Raw genomic sequence first — 23,924 nt, 5'->3', positions numbered from 1 at the left:
TTCTACAGAAATTGCCAGCAAACATTTTCGTTTTGCGGAGATGCTTTACTATAAAGTATTAGAATCTGTTATTGAGCAGGAACAAAAAAGACTAGGAGACATGGATTTATCTGTGAGTAAAATAACCAATGTATTGATCAGCGCAGTAAAACATAATTTCCTTCCTGCCCCATTCTGTAGGTTGTTTTTTTACTTTATTTATAGTCTCCTTTCATGCACAAAAGTTTTTAATTTTGATGAAATCCAATTTTTTTCACTAGTTGCCTGTGCTTTTTTTTTAATGTGTGTATGTATGTATGTATGTATGTATGTATTATTTGAGATGGAGTCTTGCACTGTCGCCCAGGCTTGAGTATAATGGCATGATCTCGGCTCAATGCAACCTCTGCCTCCTGGGTTCAAGCAATTCTCCTGCCTCAGTCTCCCAAGTAGCTGGGATTATAGGCATGTGCCACCATGCCCAGCTAAGTTTTGTATTTTCAGTAGAGACGGGGTTTTGCCATGTTTGGCCAGGCAGGTCTGGAACCCCAGACGTCAGGTGGTCTGTGCGCCTTGGCCTCCCAAAGTGCTAGGATTACAGGCGTGAGCCACTGCGCCTGGCCTGTTACCTGTGCTTTTGGTGCCTCAGTAGCTTTTAATTTAAAAATAATAATTGTTTACAATGTTGGAAAATTATAAGCAAAAAGAAGAAAATAAAAATCACCTATGATTAATGTCATCCTGTGATAAACATATTGACTTTTGGTACATGGTCATCTAGCCAGTCACCTGCCTGCTTGCTTTTCTGTTTTTTTGGGTTTGTTGTTGAGACAGAGTCTCACTCTGTTGCCCAGGCTAGAGTGTAGTGGTACAATCTTGGCTCACTGCAACCTCTGCCTCCCAGATTCAAGCGATTCTTGAACAGTATTGCCCAGGCTGGTCTCAAACTCTGGACCTCAAGTGATCTGCCCGCCTTGGCCTCCCAAAGTGCTGGGATTATAGGTATGAGCCACCCGCCTGGCCCCTTTCAATTTTTTATTTTTCTTTTTTTTCTCTCTTTTTTTTTTTGAGCCAGTTTCGCTCTTGTTGCCCAGGCTGGAGTGCAGTGGTGCAGTGTTGGCTTACTGCAGCCTCTACCTCCTGGGTTCAAGTGCTTCTCCTGCCTCAGCCTCTGAGTAGCTGGGACTACAGGTGTGTGCCACCACACCTGGCTAATTTTCTATTTTTAGTAGAGATGGGGTTTCACCATGTTGGTCAGGCTGGTCTCGAACTCCTGACCTCAGGTGATCTGCCCACCTTGGCCTCCCAAAGTGCTAGCATTACAGGCATAAGCCACTGCGCCTGGCCCCCCTTTCAGTTTTTTATAGCACTGACTGTAAATACTGTTTTGAAACATCTTTCTCTGTCATTGTTCTTCTAAGCATCAGGGGGTGTGTGTATTTTGGTTAGAGATGTAATCTCTTTTAAGATATAATAGGTAAGGTTTTAAAAGTCTCATACATTCCTTTAATATGTTTCCTCTACTAAAAAATGGGCTTTATTTATATAATTAAGAAAGGTTTTGTAAGAAAATAAGCATACACTTTGCACTCAGTCAGAAAATGAGACTTTCTTTGGTATTTTCACTTAAATTCACTGGGTATGAAATGACTTTTTAGATTAAGTAAATGTTTCTGAATGCTAATAACTGTATTTTATAGGGTATTCTGGAACAAGATGCCTTCCACAGATCTCTGTTGGCCTGCTGCCTTGAGGTTGTCACTTTTTCTTACAAGCCTCCTGGGAATTTTCCATTTATTACTGAAATATTTGAAGTGCCTCTTTATCATTTTTATAAGGTATTTTTAAAAATATGATATAATGTGGATATTGTAGATGAGACCAACTTCCTGTTGTTAGTCATTTAGTTCAAGTTAACATCTAAGTATATTTATTCTATTTTTAATTACATAATTAATCACTATTTGTGGAGTAGAAAAGAAACAGAATCTTAAGACCTATGTAAATTTTTTAATATTGTATGAAAGATCCATTTTGGGTAAAAGCTTTGATTCCTCTCTTTATGTAATAACAGTTTTTAGAATACTGTGATTTTTATGAGATGAGAAGGCTTAAAAAAGTAGCACACATGTCACTAGCTAATCTTGTATAGCAGCCTTTTTTTATTTTATGAAAATTAAATACCACTGTAAATGTCAGAAAAAAATGAAAGTTCTCTTTCATGTGTTACAGAGAGGCATAGAGTTAAAGCATTGATTTGGTAGCTATTTCTTGATACTGAGTTAGCATATGAGTTTATCTTAACTCTCATAAGATAGTCAAAACTAATTTTTATAGTGGTATAGATTAAATGTTTAGAGATTTTTATATGAAATTTTAAGAGTAATGTTTTTCAACCTCAATATACATGTATTTTCATTAAAAACTTTTGAAATACATCACAATGTAAACCATTTTATATAATTCACATGGTTTGAACTAGAATTATTTACAAAGAAAAGGAAGAGCAGCTGTTTCAAAATATTTCAACTTGTAATTTTTGACTAATTTCTTGTCTAAATATTCAAAAATATTTAATAATTATTATTCAGTGAATCAGGACATTTTTTATTTCAGGTGATAGAAGTATTCATTAGAGCAGAAGATGGCCTTTGTAGAGAGGTGGTAAAACACCTTAATCAGATTGAAGAACAGATCTTAGATCATTTGGCATGGAAACCAGAGTCTCCACTCTGGGAAAAAATTAGAGACAATGAAAACAGAGTTCCTACATGTGAAGAGGTTTGTGAAAATAACATCTTTTTATGAGAAAAATACATCAATATCTAATCTATTAATAATCCTTTTGGGGATGGGAGGGTGGCAATTGGGTTTAATATGTTGTAATTAATTACACCTTGTTATGAGAAAAACTTGGGACTGTAACGTCGTCCCTCTCTACCCGCAAATTAGGAAGGTGCCAAGAGACAAAGAATGACTCAGACAAGTCCAGCTTGGCAAGTAGATATGTTTATTAAGACTTAGATATGTAGGGGCTGGGCGCGGTGGCTCATGCCTGTAATCCCAGCACTTTGGGAGGCGGAGACCGGTGGATCACCTGAGGTTGGGAGTTTGAGACCAGCCTAACCAACATGGAGAAAACCCGTCTCTATAAAAATACAAAAAATTAACCAGGCGTGGTGATGCATGCCTGTAATCCCAGCTACTTGGGAGGATGAGGCGGAAGAATTGCTTGAACCCCGGGAGGTGGAGGTTGCGGTGAGCCAAGATTGTGCCATTGCACTTCAGTCTGGGCAACAAAAGCGAGACTCCGTCCCAAAAAAAAAAAAAGAGACTTACATACGGAGGAGGCAGAGGTGGTGGGGAAAAATAAAAGACTTATATACAGGGTACTCCTAGGTAGCAGCAGGACAGCTCTAGAGATCCTCACCACCTCCCATTGCTAAGCTGCTAATTTTCTGGCTCTTTGCCTACTATGTGTGTGCACGATGGGACTGTTTTCCTTGGTAGTTTCTCAGATCCTCTCTGGGATGTTTGGGTTATCAGGGACACCTGCTTCTTGGCTGGGCACCATGGCCTTGGCTCACTACCCAGCCTTCAGGGTTTAGGCAGCAGACATACACCCTTAAGTAAGGTAAGTGACCTGTCATACTTCACCCCATGTCAAAGAGGAAACGAGTCAGGTAATTTGTAGTTGTCCTAAGATTTTGGTGACAGAGTAAAAATTCAGTGTTCTTTCTTGATTTCCTTATCAAGTTTCTCTCCCATAGAGCAGTGGTCCAAACTTTTTGGCACCAAGGACCAATTTCATGGAAGACAATTTTTCCATGGACAGGGTTGGGGGTGGGAGAGATTTTGGGATGATTCAAATGCCTTACATTTATTGCACACTTTATTTCTATTATTATTACGTGGTAATATATAATGAAATAATTACATAATTCACCAAAATATACAGTCAGTGGGAGCCCTGAGCTTGTCTTCCTGCAACTAGATGGTCCCATCTGGAGGTGGTGGGAGACAGTGACAGATGAGCAGGCATTAGATTCTCATAAGGAGCATGCAACATAGATCCCTTACGTGTGCAGTTCACAATAGGGTTCACACTCCTATGAGAATCTAATGCCACCACTAATCTGACAGGCGGCCAGCACAGGTAGCAATGTGAGTGATGGGGAGCAGCTATAAATACAGATGAAGCTTTGCTCGCTTGCTTACTTGCCTGCCGCTCACTTCCTGCTATGTTGCCCGGTTCCTAACAGGGTCCACGGCCCAGGGGTTGGGGACCCCTGCTTTAGAGTGGTTGATATTCAAACTCTCCAAACCAGTAATGAAGGTTGACTCATATTTAGTATCCAATTACAAGGTTTTGCATTTTTTGACTAACAAAAGTTTTTTTTTTTTTAACTTTATTATGAAAATGGGAAAGACAGCTGATTTTATTTAGATGGAATAATCGTTAAGAGACTTTTTCCGCCTTAGATTACTATTGGATTTCTAATTAAAGTGCTGTTTTGGATCCTGGCATTCTGTGTAACCAATTCTTCACAGGTCATGCCACCTCAGAACCTGGAAAGGGCAGATGAAATTTGCATTGCGGGCTCCCCTTTGACTCCCAGAAGGGTGACTGAAGTTCGTGCTGATACTGGAGGTCTTGGAAGGAGTAAGTTTAAAATACTAGGGGAATATTTTGGGGCTTACTATCTGGAAATTTAAATTTTATTTAACCCTATAAGTGAAGTTAATAGGGTATATATTAGAAGAAAATATTCCATGCATTTTTGTGTCACATGAATCACTTAAAAGAAGGGCCTTTAAAGACTATTTAAGAACACAGGAAAATGCATGATATAACAGGTATCTTTTAAAAGGATAGACGATAAACTGCTATATTTATTTAATTTTTTTTTTTTCTTTTGAGACAGAGTCTCGCTCTGTCGCTCAAGCTAGAGTGCAGCAGCCCAATCTCAGCTCACTGCAACCTCTGCCTGCCGGGTTCAAGCAATTCTCATGCCTCACCCTCCTGAGTAGATGGGACTACAGGCATGCGCCACCACGCCTAGCTAATTTTTTGTATTTTTGTAGAGACGTTTTGCCATATTGGCCAGGCTGGCCTCGAACTCCTAACTTGAAGCAATCCGCCTGCCTCGGCCTCCCAAAGTGCTAGAATTACAGGCATGAGGCACTGTGCCTGGCCGACTGCTATATATTTAATATGATCCCTATTTTTAAAGTGTATGTTTATTTATGAGCATGCAAAATGGTGGAAATGGAAAAACCAAACTGTTAAGATCATTGTTGGGTGATAGAATTCCTGGTGATTTCTGTAAAATTTTTAAGGCAAATACGTATTACTTTTAAAATCAGGAGAAATAGAAAAGCCTTCTTAAAGATAGAGCTGCATGATCCAGTTAGGTATAGACAAGGCAGTGAGTTAAGACAACTGAGTGTGTTCTACTGTGTTGAGCTGTGCTACCCTAGTTAATGACATTACTGCTGGCCCAAGAAATACAGAAAAGGGCAGTTTTGCTATCCATCTGGTTTATATTTTTTAGGCAGCTGCTTAGAAGATCTGCAAGGTGAAAGGTTTTAGTTTACATATGTGAGAGAGAACTGCTTTTTAAAGAGCAATTCAGTAAATCCAGAGAGTTCTAAATCCTTGGATCCAATTCAAAGAATATCCTTATTTCTAGATCACTTTTATAATGTAATTGGTAAGAACTGGCTACAGAAGAAATACGAGTTTTAAAGTCAGGAATCACTCTAGGCTGGGCATGGTGGCTCATGCCTGTAACCGCTGCACTGTGGGACACCTAGTCGGGAGGATCGCTTGAGCCCAGGAGTTCAAGACCATCCTGGGCAACATAGCAAGATGCCATCTCTACCCCCCCCAAAAAAAACAAAAATCACTCTAGGTCAGTGTATACTTAATAGACATGGATGATCCTTATGAAAAGTCCTTATTTTTGAAAGATCTGACAGTTGGTCTTTCTTAGTCTATTTTTGTAGAATTTTCCCTTCCCTAATCTACAGATTAGGAAGACTTGACTTTAAACTTCATTTTCTTTGTACTTATCACTTCTCAGTTTTCCTGAGATCTCTTGATATTTTACAAGAAAAAATGATCATAATGTATTCTTTCTGATTCTGCAGCGTTGTATCAAATACAAATCTAGTAAGTTTATTTACTTTTGTTATCATCTGGAAATTGAAATGTTAAGCCACAATTTATTAGTATTTACTCCTATCAATACTTCTTACAAACTTCCTACATATGTTTTAAAATTTAAAAACACACTGATGCACAGCTCTTAGAGGTGGACACAGAAGAAGGAAGAAATGCTTCTCAAAAATTCATACATTATTGTGAATACTTAAAAATAGACTAAGCCTTAATAGGTTGTTCAGATAATGAAGAAGTTTTACAAACAGTGGTGATTGTTGTGGCCACATTGTAAATGTAATTGATACCACTGAATCATACACTTAATCGTACCACTGAATCGTATACTTAAAAATGGATGAAATGGTAAATTTTGTTATATAAATATATATACATATATATATTTATAAATATATATACACAAATATATATATTTATATATAAAAATATACATATTTATATATATATTTTTTAAACCCACAATTTTAAAAAACTAGCCTGTAATACCAGCACTTGGGGAGGCCAAGGCGGGTGGATCACCTGAGGTCAGGAGTTTGAGACCAGCCTGGCCAACATGGTGAAACCCCATCTCTACTAAAAATACAAAAATTAGCCATGCCTGGTGGCATATGCCTCTAATCCCAGTTACTCAGGAGGCTGAGGCACAAGAATCACTTTAACCCAGGAGGCAGAGGTTGTATTGAGCCAAGATCAGGCCACTGCACTCCAGCCGGGGTGATAGAGTAAGACTCTATGTCTCAAAAAATAAAAAAAAATAACAGTTTACCCCAAACCATTGAATTGTACAATTTAAGTGGATGAAATTTATGGTATATAAACTGTTTTAAAAAAATAAATTATGCTTAATTGAATCCAAATCATGCATGTCTACCTTGCTTAAGAACATTATTGAGTTTTAATAATTTTTATATGTGGAAAAAGACAAAGATCAAAATTGATAAAACTGGTGGCAGAATGCTCCTAGATGACATACTACCAATCATGTCCCCTTAAGAAGTAGTGGCTCTATAGTAAAATCACATCTTACGTGAGTGGTAGGTGGAAACTAAATATGGCAGAAAATATTATAGAAAAATGTAGTAAGCCTGTAATCCCAGCACTTTGGGAGGCCGAGACGGGCGGATCACGAGGTCAGGAGATCGAGACCATCCTGGCTAACACGGCGAAACCCCGTCTCTACTAAAAAATACAAAAAAACTAGCCGGGCGAGGTGGCAGCGCCTGTAGTCCCAGCTACTCGGGAGGCTGAGGCAGGAAAATGGCGTGAACCCGGGAGGCGGAGCTTGCAGTGAGCTGAGATCCGGCCACTGCACTCCAGCCTGGGTGACAGAGCAAGACTCCGTCTCAAAAAAAAAAAAAAAAAAAAAAAAAATGTAGTACAGAAAAAAAGGGTAATTCCTTAAATCATGAAGGTTCTTCAGTAGTGGAAGACAGAGTCGGGTCTGATTTGGGAAAGTGGGAGTGGAGAAAGGAACACTGCAAGACAAAAAATTCCATTTTAAAATTTGCTCTCAGTTGTGTTCACTGAACACTAATGAAAACTCACTAATGGATATAGGTGAGATGACTTGTGTAATTCTTGTTTGCTTTTTGAATTATGAAGTATTTCAAACACTGTAGTTATTTTTGAACATAACAGCTTGGATGAAAGTCAGATCTGAGTCTCCTTCAGTGAAATGCTTTGTTTGATTTGTTTTGAACCTAGGCATAACATCTCCAACCACATTATACGATAGATACAGCTCCCCACCAGCCAGCACTACCAGAAGGCGGCTATTTGTTGAGAATGATAGCCCCTCTGATGGAGGGACACCTGGGCGCATGCCCCCACAGCCTCTAGTCAATGCCGTCCCTGTGCAGAATGTATCTGGGGAGCCTGTTTCTGTCACACCGGTTCCTGGACAGACTTTGGTTACCATGGCAACCGCCACTGTCACAGCCAACAATGGGCAAACAGTAACCATTCCTGTGCAAGGTAAGGAAGGCAGAGTTGGATATTGAGTTCCTTCTCTGTGGCGTGTATTGAAAAGTTACCCGAGGTTTGGCTAGAGTGACGTAGGGGACAGAGGAGTGATGGGGAGAGAGGGTTTGGGAGAGGAGAAATTGTAAACCTCTGCCTGGAGAACCTCTTATTATCAACATTTTCTTCATGCCTTTTTTCTCTGTCACAAACTAGGTATTGCCAATGAAAATGGAGGGATAACATTCTTCCCTGTCCAAGTCAATGTTGGGGGGCAGGCACAAGCTGTGACAGGCTCCATCCAGCCCCTCAGTGCTCAGGCCCTGGCTGGAAGTCTGAGCTCTCAACAGATGACAGGAACAACTTTGCAAGTCCCTGGTCAAGTGGCCATTCAACAGATTTCCCCAGGTGGCCAACAGCAGAAGCAAGGCCAGTCTGTAACCAGCAGTAGTAATAGACCCAGGAAAACCAGCTCTTTATCACTTTTCTTTAGAAAGGTAATTTTTCACGTACTCTTACCAGAGCATGAGCTTGGGAAATACAAGTGTTAAACACAGTTTGAAATGTTTTTGTTTATCTCCTAGGTATACCATTTAGCAGCTGTCCGCCTTCGGGATCTCTGTGCCAAACTAGATATTTCAGATGAACTGAGGAAAAAAATCTGGACCTGCTTTGAATTCTCCATAATTCAGTGTCCTGAACTTATGATGGACAGACATCTGGACCAATTATTAATGTGTGCCATTTATGTGATGGCAAAGGTGAGTACCATTTTGGAACTGTAAAGGCAAATATAGGTCTTCATTACTGAGAACATTTTTTAACCGCTTTCTTGAAGTACAATTTACATGCTCTATAATTCATCTATTTAAAATGCACAACTAAAAGGGTCTTAGTATATTCACAGATATGTGCAATACTCACCACAATTTTAAAACAGAATATTCCATTATATAGTTATATGAGAGTATTTTTATCCATTTATTAGGTAATACATATTTTAGTTGTTTCTACTTTTGGCTATATGCATAATACTGCTATTAGCATTTGTGTTTGGGTTTTTGTATAGACATATATTTTCATTTCATAGGGTATATACCTAGTAATGGATTGCTGGGTCATACATTAACTATGTTTTAACCAGTTAGGGAATTGCCAGACTGTTTTCCAAAGTACTGTACCATTTTACACTTACACAGGCAGTATAATAAAGATTTTAGTTTCTCCACTTTCTCATTAACACTTATTATCTTACTTTGTTTAAATAACTTATTGAGGAGAAATTCACATAACAAAATTAACTGAGGTTTTTTTGTTTTTTTTTGTTTGTTTGCTTTTTGAGATATTGTTTCACTCTTGTCACCCAGGCTGGAGTGCAGTGGTGCATCTCAGCTCACTGCAACCTCTGTCTCCCAGGTTCAAGCGATTCTCCTGTCGTAGCCTCCTGAGTAGCTGGGATTACAGCCATGTGCCACCACGCCTGGCTAATTTTTGTATTTTTAGTAGAGATGGGATTTCACCATGTTGGCCAGGCAGGTCTCAAACTCCTGACCTCAGGTGATCCACCCACCTCGGCCTCCCAAAGTGCTGGGATTACAGGCATGAGCCACCGGGCCCAGCCAAATTAACTATTTTAAATTGAACAATTCAGGAGCATTTAGCACATTTACAGTACTAAGTGTAATCAATGGTTGTATACTCACCACTTCTATCTAGTTCCAGAACATTTCTGTACCTGCAAAGTAAAACTCCTTTCCTGTTAAGTAGTTTCTCCCCATTCTACCTCCCACAGCACTTGGCAATCAGCAATTGGCATTCTGGCTGTATGGATTTATCTGTTCTTAATCGTTTATAGAAATGGTACAATAAGTGACCTCTTGTGTATGGCTTCTTTTACTTAGGATAATATTTTCAAGGTTTATCTATGTTGCAGCATGTATCAGTACTTCATTCCTTTTTATGACTGAATGATATTCCATTGTATGGATAGGCACAATTTTTTTCTCCACTCATACAGTGATGGATATTTGGGCTGTTTCCACCTGTTGGCTATAGTGAATAGCGCTGTTGTGAATAGGTATATCATGTACCTGTTTGAGTGCCTGTTTTCAGCCCTTTTGAGTTTATTACTAGCAGTGGAACTGCAGGGTCATATGGTGATACTATGTTTAACTTTTTTGAGGAATCCACCATACTGTTTTCCACAGAAGCAGCACCATTTGACATTGCTACCAGTAATGCACAAGCGTTCCAGTTTCTCCGTATCCTTGCCAACTTATTTTTATTATAGCCATCTTAGCAGGTATTGGGTGGTATATCATTGTGGTTTTGATTTTCATTTGCCTGATGACTTAAGGATGTCAAGCATCTTTTCATTTGCTTACTGGCCATTTGTATATCTTATGTGGAGAAATATCTTTAAATCCTTTGCCCATTTTTAAATTGTGTTACTATTGAGTTGTTGGAGTTCTTTGTTTTGGATACAACTACCTTCTCAGACATATGATTTGCAAATATTTTCTCCCATTTGGTGTATCTTTTCACTTACTCGGTAGTGTCATTTGAAGCATAAAAGTTTTTAATTTTGATGAAGTCCAGTTACCTGTTTTTTGGTTTGTTACTTGCACTTTGGGTGTCCTAAGAATCCATTGCCAAATCCAAGGTCACTAAGATTTATCCCTGTGTTTTCTTTTGATTTTTATAGTTTTATCTCATAGTTAGGTATTTGATCAAATTTGAGTAATCTGTGTATGGTATGAGGTAGTAGTCCATTTCCATTCTGATTACGTGGCTGTGCAGTTGTCTCAGCACCATTGAAAAGAAGATTTTTTTCCTCACTGAATGGCCTTGGTGGCCTCCTTGAAAATTAGTTGACCGTTGACAACATGTGGGTTTATTTCTGGACTCTAAATTCTATTCCATTGGACTATATGTCTATCCTTATGCAATACCATATTCTCTAGATTAGAGAGTTGCTTTCTTATAAAGTTTTGAAATTGGGAAATATGAGTGCTCCTACTTTTTTTCTTTTCAAGATTATTTCAAGAGTCCCTTGAATGAATTTTAGAATCAGATTATCAGTTTCACAAAGGAATAAGCTAGGATTCTGATAGAGTTGCACTGAATCTGTAGATCAATTTGGGGAGTATTGCCATCTTAACAATTTTATGTCTTCTGATCCATGAACATAGAATGTTTTTCCATTTATTTAGATCTTCAGTTTTTTCCAACAATGTTTTGTACTTTTCAGAGTATGTTTGCAATTCTTTTGTTAAATTTATTCCTAGTCTTATTGATGCTATTCCAAGTGTAGTTGTTTCATTGTTAATGTGTTCATTGCAAGTGCATAGAAAAACATTTTTGTATATTGATCTAGTATCCAGCAGCCTTGCTGAACTTATTAGTTCTAATAGTTTTCTAGTAGATACCTTAGGATTACTATGTAAGAAATCATGGAATTTGCTTATAATTTTACTTCTTATCCAAACTGGATGCCTTTTATTTCTTTTTCTTTCCTAATTATCTTGCTACAACCTCCAGTACAGTTGAACAGAAGTGTCGAAAGCAGAAATCCTTGTCTTGATCTTAGGTGGAAAGCATCTAGCTTTTCACTATTAAATTATGATTTTTTCCATAGTTGCCCTTTATCAAGTTGAGGAAGTTCCCTTCTTTTCCCAGTTCATGGAGTGTTTTTTATCATGAAAGGGCATTAGATTTTATCAAATGCTTTTTTTGTGTCCATTGAGATGATCGTGTGTTTATTGTTTTTTTTATTCTATCAATATAGTATATTACACTGATTAATCTTCCTATGTTAAACCAGCCTTGCATTTTTGTTGTAAATCCCTCTCAGTCATGGTGTATAATTCTTATTTTTTTCTTTTTTTGAGACAGTGTCTCACTCTGTTACCCAGGCTAGAATGCAGTGGTGAGATCATAGCTCACTACAAACAGCCCTCCCATCTTTGTCTCCTGAGTAGCTGCGACTACAGGCACATACTACCATGCCTGGCTAATTTTTAAAATTTTTTGTAGACAGGGTCTACCATGTTGCCCAGGCTGGTCTCGAACTCCTAAGCTCAAGCAATCTTCATGCCTCAGCCTCCCAATGTGTTGGGATTATAGGCATGAGCTACTACACCCGGCTGCTATAATTCTTTTCTTTTTTGTTTTTGAGATGGAGTTTCGCTCTTGTTGCCCAGGCTGGAGTGCAGTGGCACGATCTTGGCTCACCGCAACCTCTGCCTCCCAGGTTCAAGCAATTCTCCTGCCTCAGCCTCCCAAGTAGCTGGGATTATAGGCATGTGCCACCACCCTGGGCTAATTTTGTATTTTCAGTAGAGACGGGGTTTCTCCATGTTGGTCAAGCTGGTCTCGAACTCTAAACCTCAGGTGATCCACCTGCCTCGGCCTCCCAAAGTGCTGGGATTACAGGCATGAGCCACGGTGCCCAGCCTATAATTCTTTTTATATGTTGCTAGGTTTGGTTTGCTAACAGTTTGTTAAGGAATTTTTTTTTCAATTAAAAAACTTACTTATTTTTTCAAGTTTCCACATGTAGCAGTGATTCCTAAGGAATTTTACCCTTATTCATAAGAGGCATTGGTCTGTAGTTTTCTTGTTACGGCTTTGTCTGGTTTTATTATCAGGGTTATTACTGGTCTCATAGAATTGAGTAGGAAGTGTTCTCTCCTCTTCTATATTTAGGTATTCTTTTTTTCCTTTTTTTTTTTTAATTTACAGCTGTCTGAAAGACCCATGGATATGAGCTTCTTGGTATTAATGTTTTAAAGTTTGGTAGAATTCAGCAGCGAAGCTGTTGAGACCTGAGATCTTCCTTGTGGGAAGTTTACTGATGAATAATTCCATTTCGTATTTGTTACAGGTCTATTCAGATCATCTGTTTCTTCTAGAATCAGTTTTGATAATGTATGTCTTTCTAAGAATTTGTCTGTTTCCTCTGGGCTAAACTGTTGGCAAATAATTATATTTCCTTCTGTTCTTTTTTATTCTTTAAGGTCAGTAGTAATGTCCTTTTCCTTTTCTGATTGCACTTTTTGTTTGTTTTGTTTTTTGAGACAGAGTCTCACTCTGTTGTCCAGGCTGGAATACAGGGGCATGATCTTGGCTTACTGAAACCTTGGCCTCCTGGGTTCCAGCAATTCTTGTGCCTCAGTCTCCTGAGTAGCTGGGACTACAGGCCTGTGCCACCTCGCCCAGCTAATTTTTGTATTTTTAGTAGAGATGGAATTTCCCCATGTTGCCCAGGCTGGTCTTGAACTCCTGGCCTCAAGCAATCCATCCACCTTGGCCTCCCAAGTGCTGGGATTATAGGCGTGAGCCACCGTGCCCTGCTCTTTGTAGTAGTTTGAGTCTCCTCCCTTTTGTTCTTGGTCTAGCTAAAGGTTTGTCAATTTTCTTGATCTTTTTCTTTTAAAAACCAGGTTTTTGGTTTCATTTATCTTATCTATTTTTGTGTTCTTTATTCATTAGTATATAATCTGTTTCCTTCTTTCTGCTTACTTGAGGCTTACTTTTTGCTCTTTTCTATTGTTTTAAGATGGATGTTTAGGTAATTCATTTACTGTTTCTCTTAATATCTTTTTCCCCCAAATCCTTTATGTAGATCTGAGTATCTTTTAAAAGATACCTTTCCAATATCTCAATCTCTTTTATTATTATTATTATTTTTTGAGACAGCATCTTGCTCTGTCGCCTAGGCTGGAGTGTAGTGCTCACGGCAGCCTTCCTCCAGGGCTTAAGTGATCCTCTTCCCTAAGCTTCTTGAGCTGGGACCACAGCCGTGCACCACCATGCTCTGCTAATTTTTTGCAGAGATGAGATTTTGCTATGTTACCCAGGCTGGTCTCAAACTCCTGAGCTCAAGCAGTCCTCCCTCCTCGGCCTCCCAAAGTGCTGGGATTACATGCGTGAGCCATTGCCCTTCTTCATTTTTAATGTAAGCATTAACAACTATAAATTTTCCTCCATGCACTGCTTTAGCTGCATGAGTGTTGGTACAGTGTGTCTTCATTTCAAAAGTATTTTCTGATTTCTGTTTTTGACACTTCTGTTTGACTCACTGGTTATGTAGCAGTATGTTGTTAACTTCGTATTTGTTAAGTTTCCCAAATTTGTTATTGATTTCTACTTTCATTGTGGTTGAAAACACACTTTGTTTTATTTCAGTTCTTTTAAATATATTAAGAATTGTTTTATAGCCTAGCATATATGGTCTATCCTAGAGAATTTCAAAGTACATTTGAGAACACTGTGTATTCTGTGGAGGTTGGAGAGAGTGTTCCGTAGATGTCTGTTAGGTCTAATTGTTTTATATTGTTAGTAAAGTGTTCTGTTTCCTTGTTGATCTGCCTAGACCTTCTCTCCATTATTGAAAGTGAGGTACTGAAATCTGTAAATATTATTGCTGAACTGTCTACTTTTCCCTTCACTTCTGTCACTTCTCACTTCAAGTATTTTGTGCTGTGTTATGAAGTGTGTGTATAACTGTTATAGATTCCTGATGGCTTGACCCTTTTATCATTATGGAATGTCCCTTTTTAATAACTTTTTGTCCTAAAGTCTGATTTATGGTGTGATACATATATATATACACATACACACACACACACACACACACACACACACAGTCATCCAACTTTCTTACAGTTTCTGTCTGTATATCTCTTTCTATCCTTTCATTTTTGAATGTATTTGTATTTTTTTAATCTAAAATGTCTCCTGTAGATAAAAATAATTTGGATTTCTTTTGCCTTTTGACTATGTATATAATTGGATTTATATCTGCCATTTTACTTTTCATTTTCATGTCTTTCCCTTTGCCTTTTCAGCTTTGCTTTTGCATTAGGGTCAATATTTTGTAAAGTAGCATTTTCATGTCAAGTTTCTTTCACTGTGTGTGTGTGTGTAGTGGTAGCCCTAGGGCTTGCCATATATATCTTAATTTATCAAAAATCAGCTTCAGATTATACTCATTTAATTCCAGTGAGATATAGAAGTGTTCACTGTTTCGTTACACATATTACATCCATAAATGTACAAACTCCACCAGTACATTGTTATAATTATTGATATAATTTTATGACTTCTAAAGTAGCAGAAAGGCAAGGAGTATAAGCGTGTATTTAAAACTTTTGCTATAGTAACCTTATTAATAATTTCTGGTTTTCTTTCTGGTTTTCTTTCTTTCTTAAGACACAGTCTCGCTTTGTTGCCCAGGCTACAGTGCAGTGGTGCAAACTCAACTCGCTGCAACCCCTGCCTCCCAGGCTTAAATGATCCTTCCCGCCTCAGCCTCCCATGTAGCTGGGCCTACAGGGTGCAGGCATGTGCACCATGCCCGGCTGATTTTTGTATTTTTTTGTAGAGACGGGGTTTCGCCATGTTGCCCAGGCTGGTGTCGAACTCCTGGCCTCAAGCAATTCACTTGCCTCAGCCTCCCAAAATGTTGGGATTACAGGTGTAGCCACTACGCCCAGCCTACTTCTATTTCTGTTATTCATTCCTGTGTATGTGAGTTGCCATCTGGAGTAATTTCCTTTGCTCAATACGGCTTTGCTCCTGCCTACGTCCTTTGTACTGTTTTTGGCAAATATATTACATTTTTGTATGTTACAGGTACATTATATATATATTATTTTATACAATTGATTTTTTAATCAGTTAAGAAAGGAGAAGAAATTGCATTTATACTCTATTTATGATTACATAATTATCTTTACCAGTGCTTTTGGCTTTCTTCATGTATAGTATTATCCAGGGGCATTTGCTTTTTTGGCTTGAAGAATTTTGTATAGTATTTCTTGTAAGGGGTTTTGCTAGCACCAAATTCTGTTGTTTATCTGAGAGTACATTTTTTCACCTTCATTTCTGAAAGATAACTTGCAAAAATTTTGAATATTGATATTTCACAGATAAAAATCTTGAGTAACTTTTTAATAATGGATTCTTAGCTTAATATTTTTTCTTTCATCACTTTGAATGTTATCCCACTGCCTCTTGGCCTCTGTAGTTTCTGATTAGAAGTCAAATTTTATTTTGTTGGGGTTTCCCTGTAACTGAAAAGTTGTTTTTCTCTTGATGCTTTCAATATTTTCTCTTTCTTCGGCTTTGAGCATTTTTACTGTGATATATCTGGTTATAGATGAGTTTATCCTACTTGCAAGTTACTGAATGTCCTGGAGATGTAATTTAATAAATTTGGGAAGTTTTCAGTATTTCTTTGAACATTTTTTTCTGCTTCTTTCTCTCCTCTCCTGATTCTCCCATTACACTTATGTTGATTTCCTTAATGCTGTGCCACATTTCTCTGAGGCTGTTTATTTTTCTTCATTCTTTCTCTGTTCTCAGATCACACCATCTCTTCATGTTTGCTAATCTTTTTGGTTTTTTTGCTACTTCAAATCTATTTTCCCTAGCTTCTAGTGAATTTTTCATTTCAGTTACTGTAATTTTCTACTCCAAGTCTTTTTTTTTGAGATGAGTCTTGCTCTGTTGCCCAGACTGTACAGTGGCTCAATCTCAGCTCACTGCAACCTCCGTCTCTCGGGTTCAAGTGATTCTCCTGTCTCAGCCTCCCTAGTAGCTGGGATTACAGGCACATGCCACCATGCCTGGCTAATTTTTGAATTTTTAGTAGATACTGGGTTTCACCATGATGGCCAGGCTGAACTCCTGACTTCAAGTGAGCCACCCTCCTCGGCCTCCCAAAGTGCTGGAATTACAGGTGTGAACCACCGCACCGGCCTCTAAGTCTTGAGTCACATATTATTCTTAATGAATTTTAATAGATATTCTTGAATCGATGTATCTTCATTTGCTATATGCCTTTAATACCATTTCCAGAGACTTTAAATAGCTTTTATATAATTTTCACCCCTTTTACTGGGCAGCAGGTTCACACAGCTCCTCACACTATTATGGTGGAAGTTGTTGTATCTCTCAGAGCACTCTTATTGTTTGCCAGGTCACAAAAGAAGATAAGTCCTTCCAGAATATTATGCGTTGTTATAGGACTCAGCCACAGGCCCGGAGCCAGGTAACTACATTTTCTCTATGGGCTGAAAATAACACTTAAAGTCTGTGATGAATACAAGAAATTAACCATAGTTGACTCTGTGGCCTTTTTTTCCAAGATAAACACCTGGGACTCTACTTAAGGGAAATTTCTGCTTTAATCTTCTTTATTCTTGATGTCACATGTTGATTAAGTTCTCTTTTCCTCAGAAGGCAACAATGTTAAATATTTGATTGCCTTCTCAATTCAGAAAAATCACAAGATAGATAGGAATTAAGAAGTTACTTGGTTTCTATGTCACCATTCTGGTTTAGTAAACATACTGTACGTTTAACCAAGAGAATGTCACATGGAAATTTAAAACCCACTTTGCCTTTATTACGATTCGTCTCTGAGAGGCAAATTGGCAGATCTGTGTATCTGACTTAGAATGACTTGACTTTATGGTTGGGTGCTGTTACCGCAGCGTGGTACTGCAAGTAGTACTTGGCATGTGAAGCTAGATGGGCTGATTGAATCTTAGATCTGTTATAATTTGAGTTATGTTTCTTAACCTCTTCTGAGGACAACTATTGCTACACAGATTATTGTGAAAAGTAACATATGTCAAGGTCCTATCACCAAGGGTGTGCTCAACAAATACTAGTTTACATCCCCTTCTCATTATTTCTCTAAAGGTGTATAGAAGTGTTTTGATAAAAGGGAAAAGAAAAAGACGAAATTCCGGCAGCAGTGATAGCAGAAGCCATCAGAATTCTCCAACAGAACTAAACAAAGATAGAAGTAAGTGGGATCTTTGTGAACTACAAGACAAAATTAGGAGCTTTTCTTACTTTTTAGGACTTGAAGTAACCATTACTAAATGAAATAACTATAGAAACTATGAAAGTGTATAAACAAAGGGTTTAATGGATCAGTAAACCAAATTCTGGGTGGCAAAACTGTCCATTCCATAGCTTTGGGGCACATATTCTATAACATTTTTCTCCAGGAGAATTAGAGCTTTCAGTGAGGAATCTGCTTGCCTGAGTTTCAGAAAGGACTGACATGTCAGTTGGAGCCATGCTATGGAAATACCATCCCCTACCTGTTGGTTTGTCCTAGGGCTTAGGTCCTAGAAAACTTGGTGTAGCTTATTAATACTACTCAGAAAGCCCTTGCTATGGTTATGGCATAGGGATATCAAGTTAAAATCCTAGCTGAGCTTTGCCTTTTGGTGTGAAGAACAGAGTGCCTATTCACTGTTATTAGCAAGTAATGCAGGTAGCTGTTCCCTTTCTCCTACTTTTTAAAAATTAAAACAATCTATACTAGCAGCTTTTGTATTGACACCCTGTGTTCTCCTGGAAGCAGCCAGTAGAGACTCCAGTCCAGTCATGAGGTCAAGCAGCACCTTGCCAGTTCCACAGCCCAGCAGTGCTCCTCCTACACCTACTCGCCTCACAGGTGCCAACAGTGACATGGAAGAAGAAGAGAGGGGAGACCTCATTCAGTTCTACAACAACATCTACATCAAACAGATTAAGACATTTGCCATGAAGTACTCCCAGGCAAATGTAGTAAGTATTACAGGGATCATTTCATGCTTTTTTCATGAGTATTGAGGAATTATTTATGATTTATATATGGACCATTCACCTGGTCCATATATAAACTAGTTTTGGCCAAGCGTGGTGGCTAACACCTGTAATCCCAGCACTTTGGGAGGCTGAAGCGGGCAGATCAGTTGAGGTCAGAAGTTCGAGACCAGCCTGGCCAACGTGGTAAATAAAACCCAGTCTCTACTAAAAATACAAAAATGAGCCAGGCGTGGTAGAACACATGTGTAATCCCAGCTACTCTGGGGGCTAAGGCAGGAGAATTGTTTGCAGTGAGCTGAGATTGCGCCACTGCACTCCAGCCTGGGCGACAGAACGAGACTCTGTCTCATAAATAAATAAGCTAGTTTTACAAATAATTCTATTAAGTAAAACTGAGGAGGTCTGTAATTTACCTAACCAACATAAGTTCTGTTGTTAAGCATTAAACAAGAATAAGATTGTATTTGGAGTCCCTACAAAGTATAGTAGTACAAGAGACAGGCTACATGGGTTCAAATTGTCTAGTACTTAACAGTAGTGGTAACCTTGCAAATCATTAAATTTTCTCTGTACCTTGTTTCCTCATATATATAAAACATGGGAATATAACTAGTTCTTAGCATATGGAGTTGTAAGGATGAAATGACATAATGTATAAAAATTGCTTAAAATAATAACTGGCACAAACTAAGCACTTAAGGTTTGCTATTAGAATGTTTTTCTTTAGGTTAAATTAGTGCTAATATATCACTCTTATCATTCTCAGTAAAAATACCTCATTATAAATTTCTTAGAGTTACTGATTTTTTTTTTTAAACAGATGGATGCTCCTCCACTCTCTCCCTATCCATTTGTAAGAACAGGCTCCCCTCGCCGAATACAGTTGTCTCAAAATCATCCTGTCTACATTTCCCCACATAAAAATGAAACAATGCTTTCTCCTCGAGAAAAGATTTTCTATTACTTCAGCAACAGTCCTTCAAAGGTGAGCCTAACATCAATCTTGGCCTTTACTAACCCCAAAATGCTTCAGATGCCAGAAAGAGGGTTTGTGCTAAGCCTAGGCACTCATTAGAGTGATGAGAGCTACCAGGGAGCAGTGATCAGTCAGTTCCCATGCAGCAAAACCCAGGATTTGTTGTTTTTTTGCTTTTCTTGAGGGTGGAATTTTAGGGTTAGAAACAGGGTAAGGGATTTGGATTTCTTTTTATCCCCTCTCCTATTTATACATTTTGAACATTTTGCTATAAACCTGAAGTTTGTGTTTATCCCATTTGTAACAATTTTCCACATGTGTTAGGGAAATAAATTTTGGATTCCTTACCAAAGGCCTGTTTCTGGGACAGGCAGTGTCCTCTGGACTCTGGCTAAGGGGAGAAGTTGACATTTTGGACATTGCAGTGCAATAGTCATATTAGCACAGATGTATGTGGCAACAGCCGCCTCATTCTAACAAGGGGAAGGAAGCTTGAGTCAGGCCTTAATGTTGAAAAGTCAGGGAGCTGCTGAGGTATGGAAGGGCATTCAGTAGGAAGCAGGTAAGGGGAAGAAAACAGTATCCTTGAGGCAGTGATCCAAAGCTTGAATACAGGTATCATGCTATGTTAGCAAGTGGAACTGGATTGTGAAGGCCCTTACATGATGAGATTTGTATTGATAAAGGTTGCATAGAGGCTGGGTGTGGTGGCTCACACCTGTAATCCCAGCACTTTGGGAGGCCACTGTGGGCAGATCACCTGAGGTCAGGAGTTCAAGACAAGCCTAGTCAACATGGTGAAACCTCATCTCTATTAAAAATACAAAAATAAGCTGGGCATCGTGGCATGCGCCTGTAATCCCAGCTACTCGGGAGGCTGAGGCAGGAAAATTGCTTGAACCCGGGAGGTAGAAGTTGCAGTGAGCCAAGATCACACCATTGTACTCCAGCCTGAGTGACAAGAGTGAAACTCTGTCTCAAAAAAAAAGACTGCTTAGAAATACACACACATATATAGGGCCTGAAATCTTCAAAAAAAAAAAAAAGGTATCATGAGAAAATGGTAGAGGATGGGGAAGGTATCATAGAGGAGACTAGGGAGACATGACACCCAAATGCAATGCATGATTTTTGATCCTGCGTAGGAAAACACTGCTATAAAGGACATTTTGAGGAAATTTTGAATGTGGCCCTCAGTGTATTTTTTTTTTTTTTAAGTTTCTTTGGTGTTGATGATGCCTAGTAGATTATGTAGGAGACGGTGCTGAAAGTATTCAGAGGTAAAGTGACTCAGTGTCTGCAGCTTACTTGCAAACGGGTTGGTTCCAATATATTTAGGTAGGGAGAGAGTGACAGCAACTCTCAGACATTAATGATTGATAAGTGGGTGCTCAATGTACTATTTTTCCAACTCTTTGTAGGCTTGAAATCTTTTAAAAAGTTGAGGAAAACAGTCCGGGTACAGGGTCTCACGCCTGTAATCCCAACAGTTTGGCTGGCTGGGGTGGGAAGATTGCTTGAGGCCAGGAGTTGGAGACCAGCTCAGGCAACATAGCAAGACCTCATCCCTACAACAAATAAAAATTAGCTGAGCATGGTGCCATGCACCTGTAGTCTTAGGTACCCAGAAAGTTGAGCCCAAGAGTTCAAGGCTGCAGTGAGCTATGCTCACGCCACCACACTCCAGCCTGGGCGATAAAGTGAGAAACCCTGTCTCTTTGGGGGGGAAAAAAAAAAAAGGTTGAGGAAAACAAGTAAACAAGAACAGCAAAAATCTGTTAGAAAATGTAATAATGGGCCGGGCATGGTGGCTCATGCCTGTGATCCCAGCACTTTGGGAGGCCACGGTGGGCTGATCACCTGAGGTCAGGAGTTCAAGACGAGCCTAGTCAACATGGTGAAACCCCATCTCTACTAAAAATACAAAAATAAGCCGGGCATGGTGGCGGACACCTGTAATCCCAGCTACTCAGGAGGCTGAGGTGGGAGAATTGCTTGAATCCCGGAGGCAGTTTGCAGTCAGCTGAGATCATGCCATTGCACTCCAGCCTGGGGGACAAGAGCAAGACTCCATCTCCAAAGAAAAATAGAAAATGTAATAATGGAGAAACCTTTCCTATCATAGTAAAAACAAAAAAAGGGTGTAAAGGTGTCACATGCTTTGGAATAAATTTATAACTTTTGAAAACTGGAATAAATGAAGAGATACCAGTGTTTCTGAATAAGAAGACCAAATATTTAAAAGATATACTTTCTCCGTTACATAGGCTTAGTCTAATTCCAATGATATTCCTAGTAGGACTGGTTATGAAACATGGAAACATAAATTGGCAGTAACAGCCCCAAAAAGCAACTAGAGTTGGAGGAAATGATTCTCATGGCTTAAATTAGACTCTCATCCTGAAACCTATAAATTCTTTTTTTTCTTTTTTTTTTTTTGAGACAGAGTCTCACTCGTTGCCCAGGCTGGAGGGCAGTGGTGCAATCTCGGCTCACTGCAAGCTCTGCCTCCCAGGTTCACGCCATTCTCCTGCCTCAGCCTCCCTTCCTGAGTAGCTGGGACTACAGGCGCCTGCCACCGTGCCCGGCTAATTTTTTGTATTTTTATAGAGACGGGGTTTCACCTTGTTAGCCAGGATGGTCTCAATCTCCTGACCTTGTGATCCGCCCGCCTTGGCTTCCCAAAGTGCTAGGATTACAGGTGTGAGCCACCGCGCCCAGCCTGTAACCTATAAATTCTAAATGGATTACAGAGTTAAATGGAAAAAAAGAACAAAATAATATCAGGTAATAGACAAAGCAGATGAATTGGAATCATAATACTCAAAAGGCGTCTTAAAAAGGAGGAAAAAAGGAACATACAGGAAAATAGCATTTAAATGTAAATGGTCTAATAAGTGTACCAATTAAAAGTTAGAATTTATCTGATTGGACAAAAAAGCAGGACCAAACTATATGTTGTTCGTAAGTTATATACTTTAAATATAAAAATGTGTATTCATGAATGGAATATTACTTGGCAATAAAAAGGATGAAGTACTGATACACGCTACAATATGAATGGACCTTGAAAACACTGTTAAGTGAAAGAAGTCAGTCACAAAAGAATACATATTTTATGATTCCATTTATATGAGTTGTCCAGAATGGGCAAATATCTAGAAGCAGAAAGAAGATTCGTGGTTGCCAAGGGTTGTGGGGAATAGAGTTTCTGCTTATGGACAAGAAGTTTCTTTCTGGGGTGATGAAAGAATTCAAAAATAGAATGTGGTGATGGCTACTCTGGGAACATACTAAAAGCCAAGGAGCTGTACACTTCAAATGGTTGTATAATACAGTGTAAGAATTATATCTCAATAAAGCTGGAAGGGTGGAAAAGGTTATACCATGCTACCACTCATCAAAAGAAAGTTGGAGTGGCTGTATTAGTATCAGAGAAAGTAGATTTCAGAGCAAAAAATATTATCAGTGACAAAGTGGGTCGTTTCCTATTATAAAGAGGACATATAACCCTAAATAGAAAAAAAAAAAAAAAGATAGTCAAGAGATTTCAACATAATTGGTATAACAAATAGAGAAAATCAGTAAGGATACAGAAGATGTAGCATTATCAATCAACTGCCATTTATAGAACACTATCAAGTGCAGAGAGAACATTTACCAACATAGACTGCATTCTGGACCATAAAACAAGTCTTGATAAATGTTAAAGGGTTGAAATACTGTGTTTTCACTGATCACAATGGCATTAAATCAGAAATCAGTAAGAGAAAAGATACCTGGAAAATCCCCCAATTCTTGGAAACTAAATTATGTATTTCTGTTGGTCAAAGAAAGCACAAGAGAAATTCGAAAATATTTTGAACTAAATGAAAATAAAAACCCAAAATATTAAAATTTGTGGGATGTAGCTAAAACAGTGCTGAGAGAGAAATACATAGCACTGAACACCTATGTTAGAAAAGAAAAAAGGTCTCAAATTAGTGACCTAAGATTTCAGCTTAAGAAAGCAGAAAAAGTGTAGGACTCACTGAAATGGAAAACTGGAAAGTAGAGAAAAACCAAGGCAAACAAAAGCTAGGTTTTTTGGGGGCCGAGTGCCATGTCTCATGCCTGTAATCTCAGCACTTCGGGAGGCTGAGGCGGGTGGACTGCTTGAGCTTAGGAGTTCGAGACCAGCCTGGGTAACATAGCAAGACCTTGTCTCTA

The 23,924-nt window shown here is 38.7% G+C and overlaps 2 protein-coding genes across 7 annotated transcripts in view; both read left to right on the top strand.

Annotated features, from left to right (window-relative positions):
• Nucleotides 1-23,924, top strand: part of FTO (FTO alpha-ketoglutarate dependent dioxygenase) — a 674,514-nt gene that overhangs the window by 20,723 nt on the left and 629,867 nt on the right. The gene's annotated exons all lie outside the window — the stretch shown is intronic.
• Nucleotides 1-23,924, top strand: part of RBL2 (RB transcriptional corepressor like 2) — a 127,440-nt gene that overhangs the window by 92,737 nt on the left and 10,779 nt on the right. For 4 of the 6 annotated variants that reach the window (XM_050774887.1, XM_050774891.1, XM_050774886.1 and 1 more), the window contains 11 exons: nucleotides 9-112; nucleotides 1,680-1,817; nucleotides 2,596-2,760; nucleotides 4,531-4,642; nucleotides 7,868-8,137; nucleotides 8,339-8,619; nucleotides 8,707-8,883; nucleotides 17,109-17,180; nucleotides 17,837-17,942; nucleotides 18,510-18,718; nucleotides 19,560-19,724. In XM_050774887.1, coding sequence (XP_050630844.1) covers nucleotides 9-112; nucleotides 1,680-1,817; nucleotides 2,596-2,760; nucleotides 4,531-4,642; nucleotides 7,868-8,137; nucleotides 8,339-8,619; nucleotides 8,707-8,883; nucleotides 17,109-17,180; nucleotides 17,837-17,942; nucleotides 18,510-18,718; nucleotides 19,560-19,724 — 1,799 coding nt within the window. The remainder of the gene's footprint in view (nucleotides 1-8; nucleotides 113-1,679; nucleotides 1,818-2,595; nucleotides 2,761-4,530; nucleotides 4,643-7,867; nucleotides 8,138-8,338; nucleotides 8,620-8,706; nucleotides 8,884-17,108; nucleotides 17,181-17,836; nucleotides 17,943-18,509; nucleotides 18,719-19,559; nucleotides 19,725-23,924) is intronic. The other 2 variants (XM_050774888.1, XM_050774890.1) reach the window with 1 other exon arrangement.

Source organism: Macaca thibetana, chromosome 20 (assembly GCF_024542745.1).
Source record: "Macaca thibetana thibetana isolate TM-01 chromosome 20, ASM2454274v1, whole genome shotgun sequence".
Classification (NCBI taxonomy): Eukaryota; Metazoa; Chordata; class Mammalia; order Primates; family Cercopithecidae; genus Macaca; species Macaca thibetana.
Note: the sequence above shows the minus strand (reverse complement) of the source record. Positions and strands in the feature narration are given on the sequence as shown.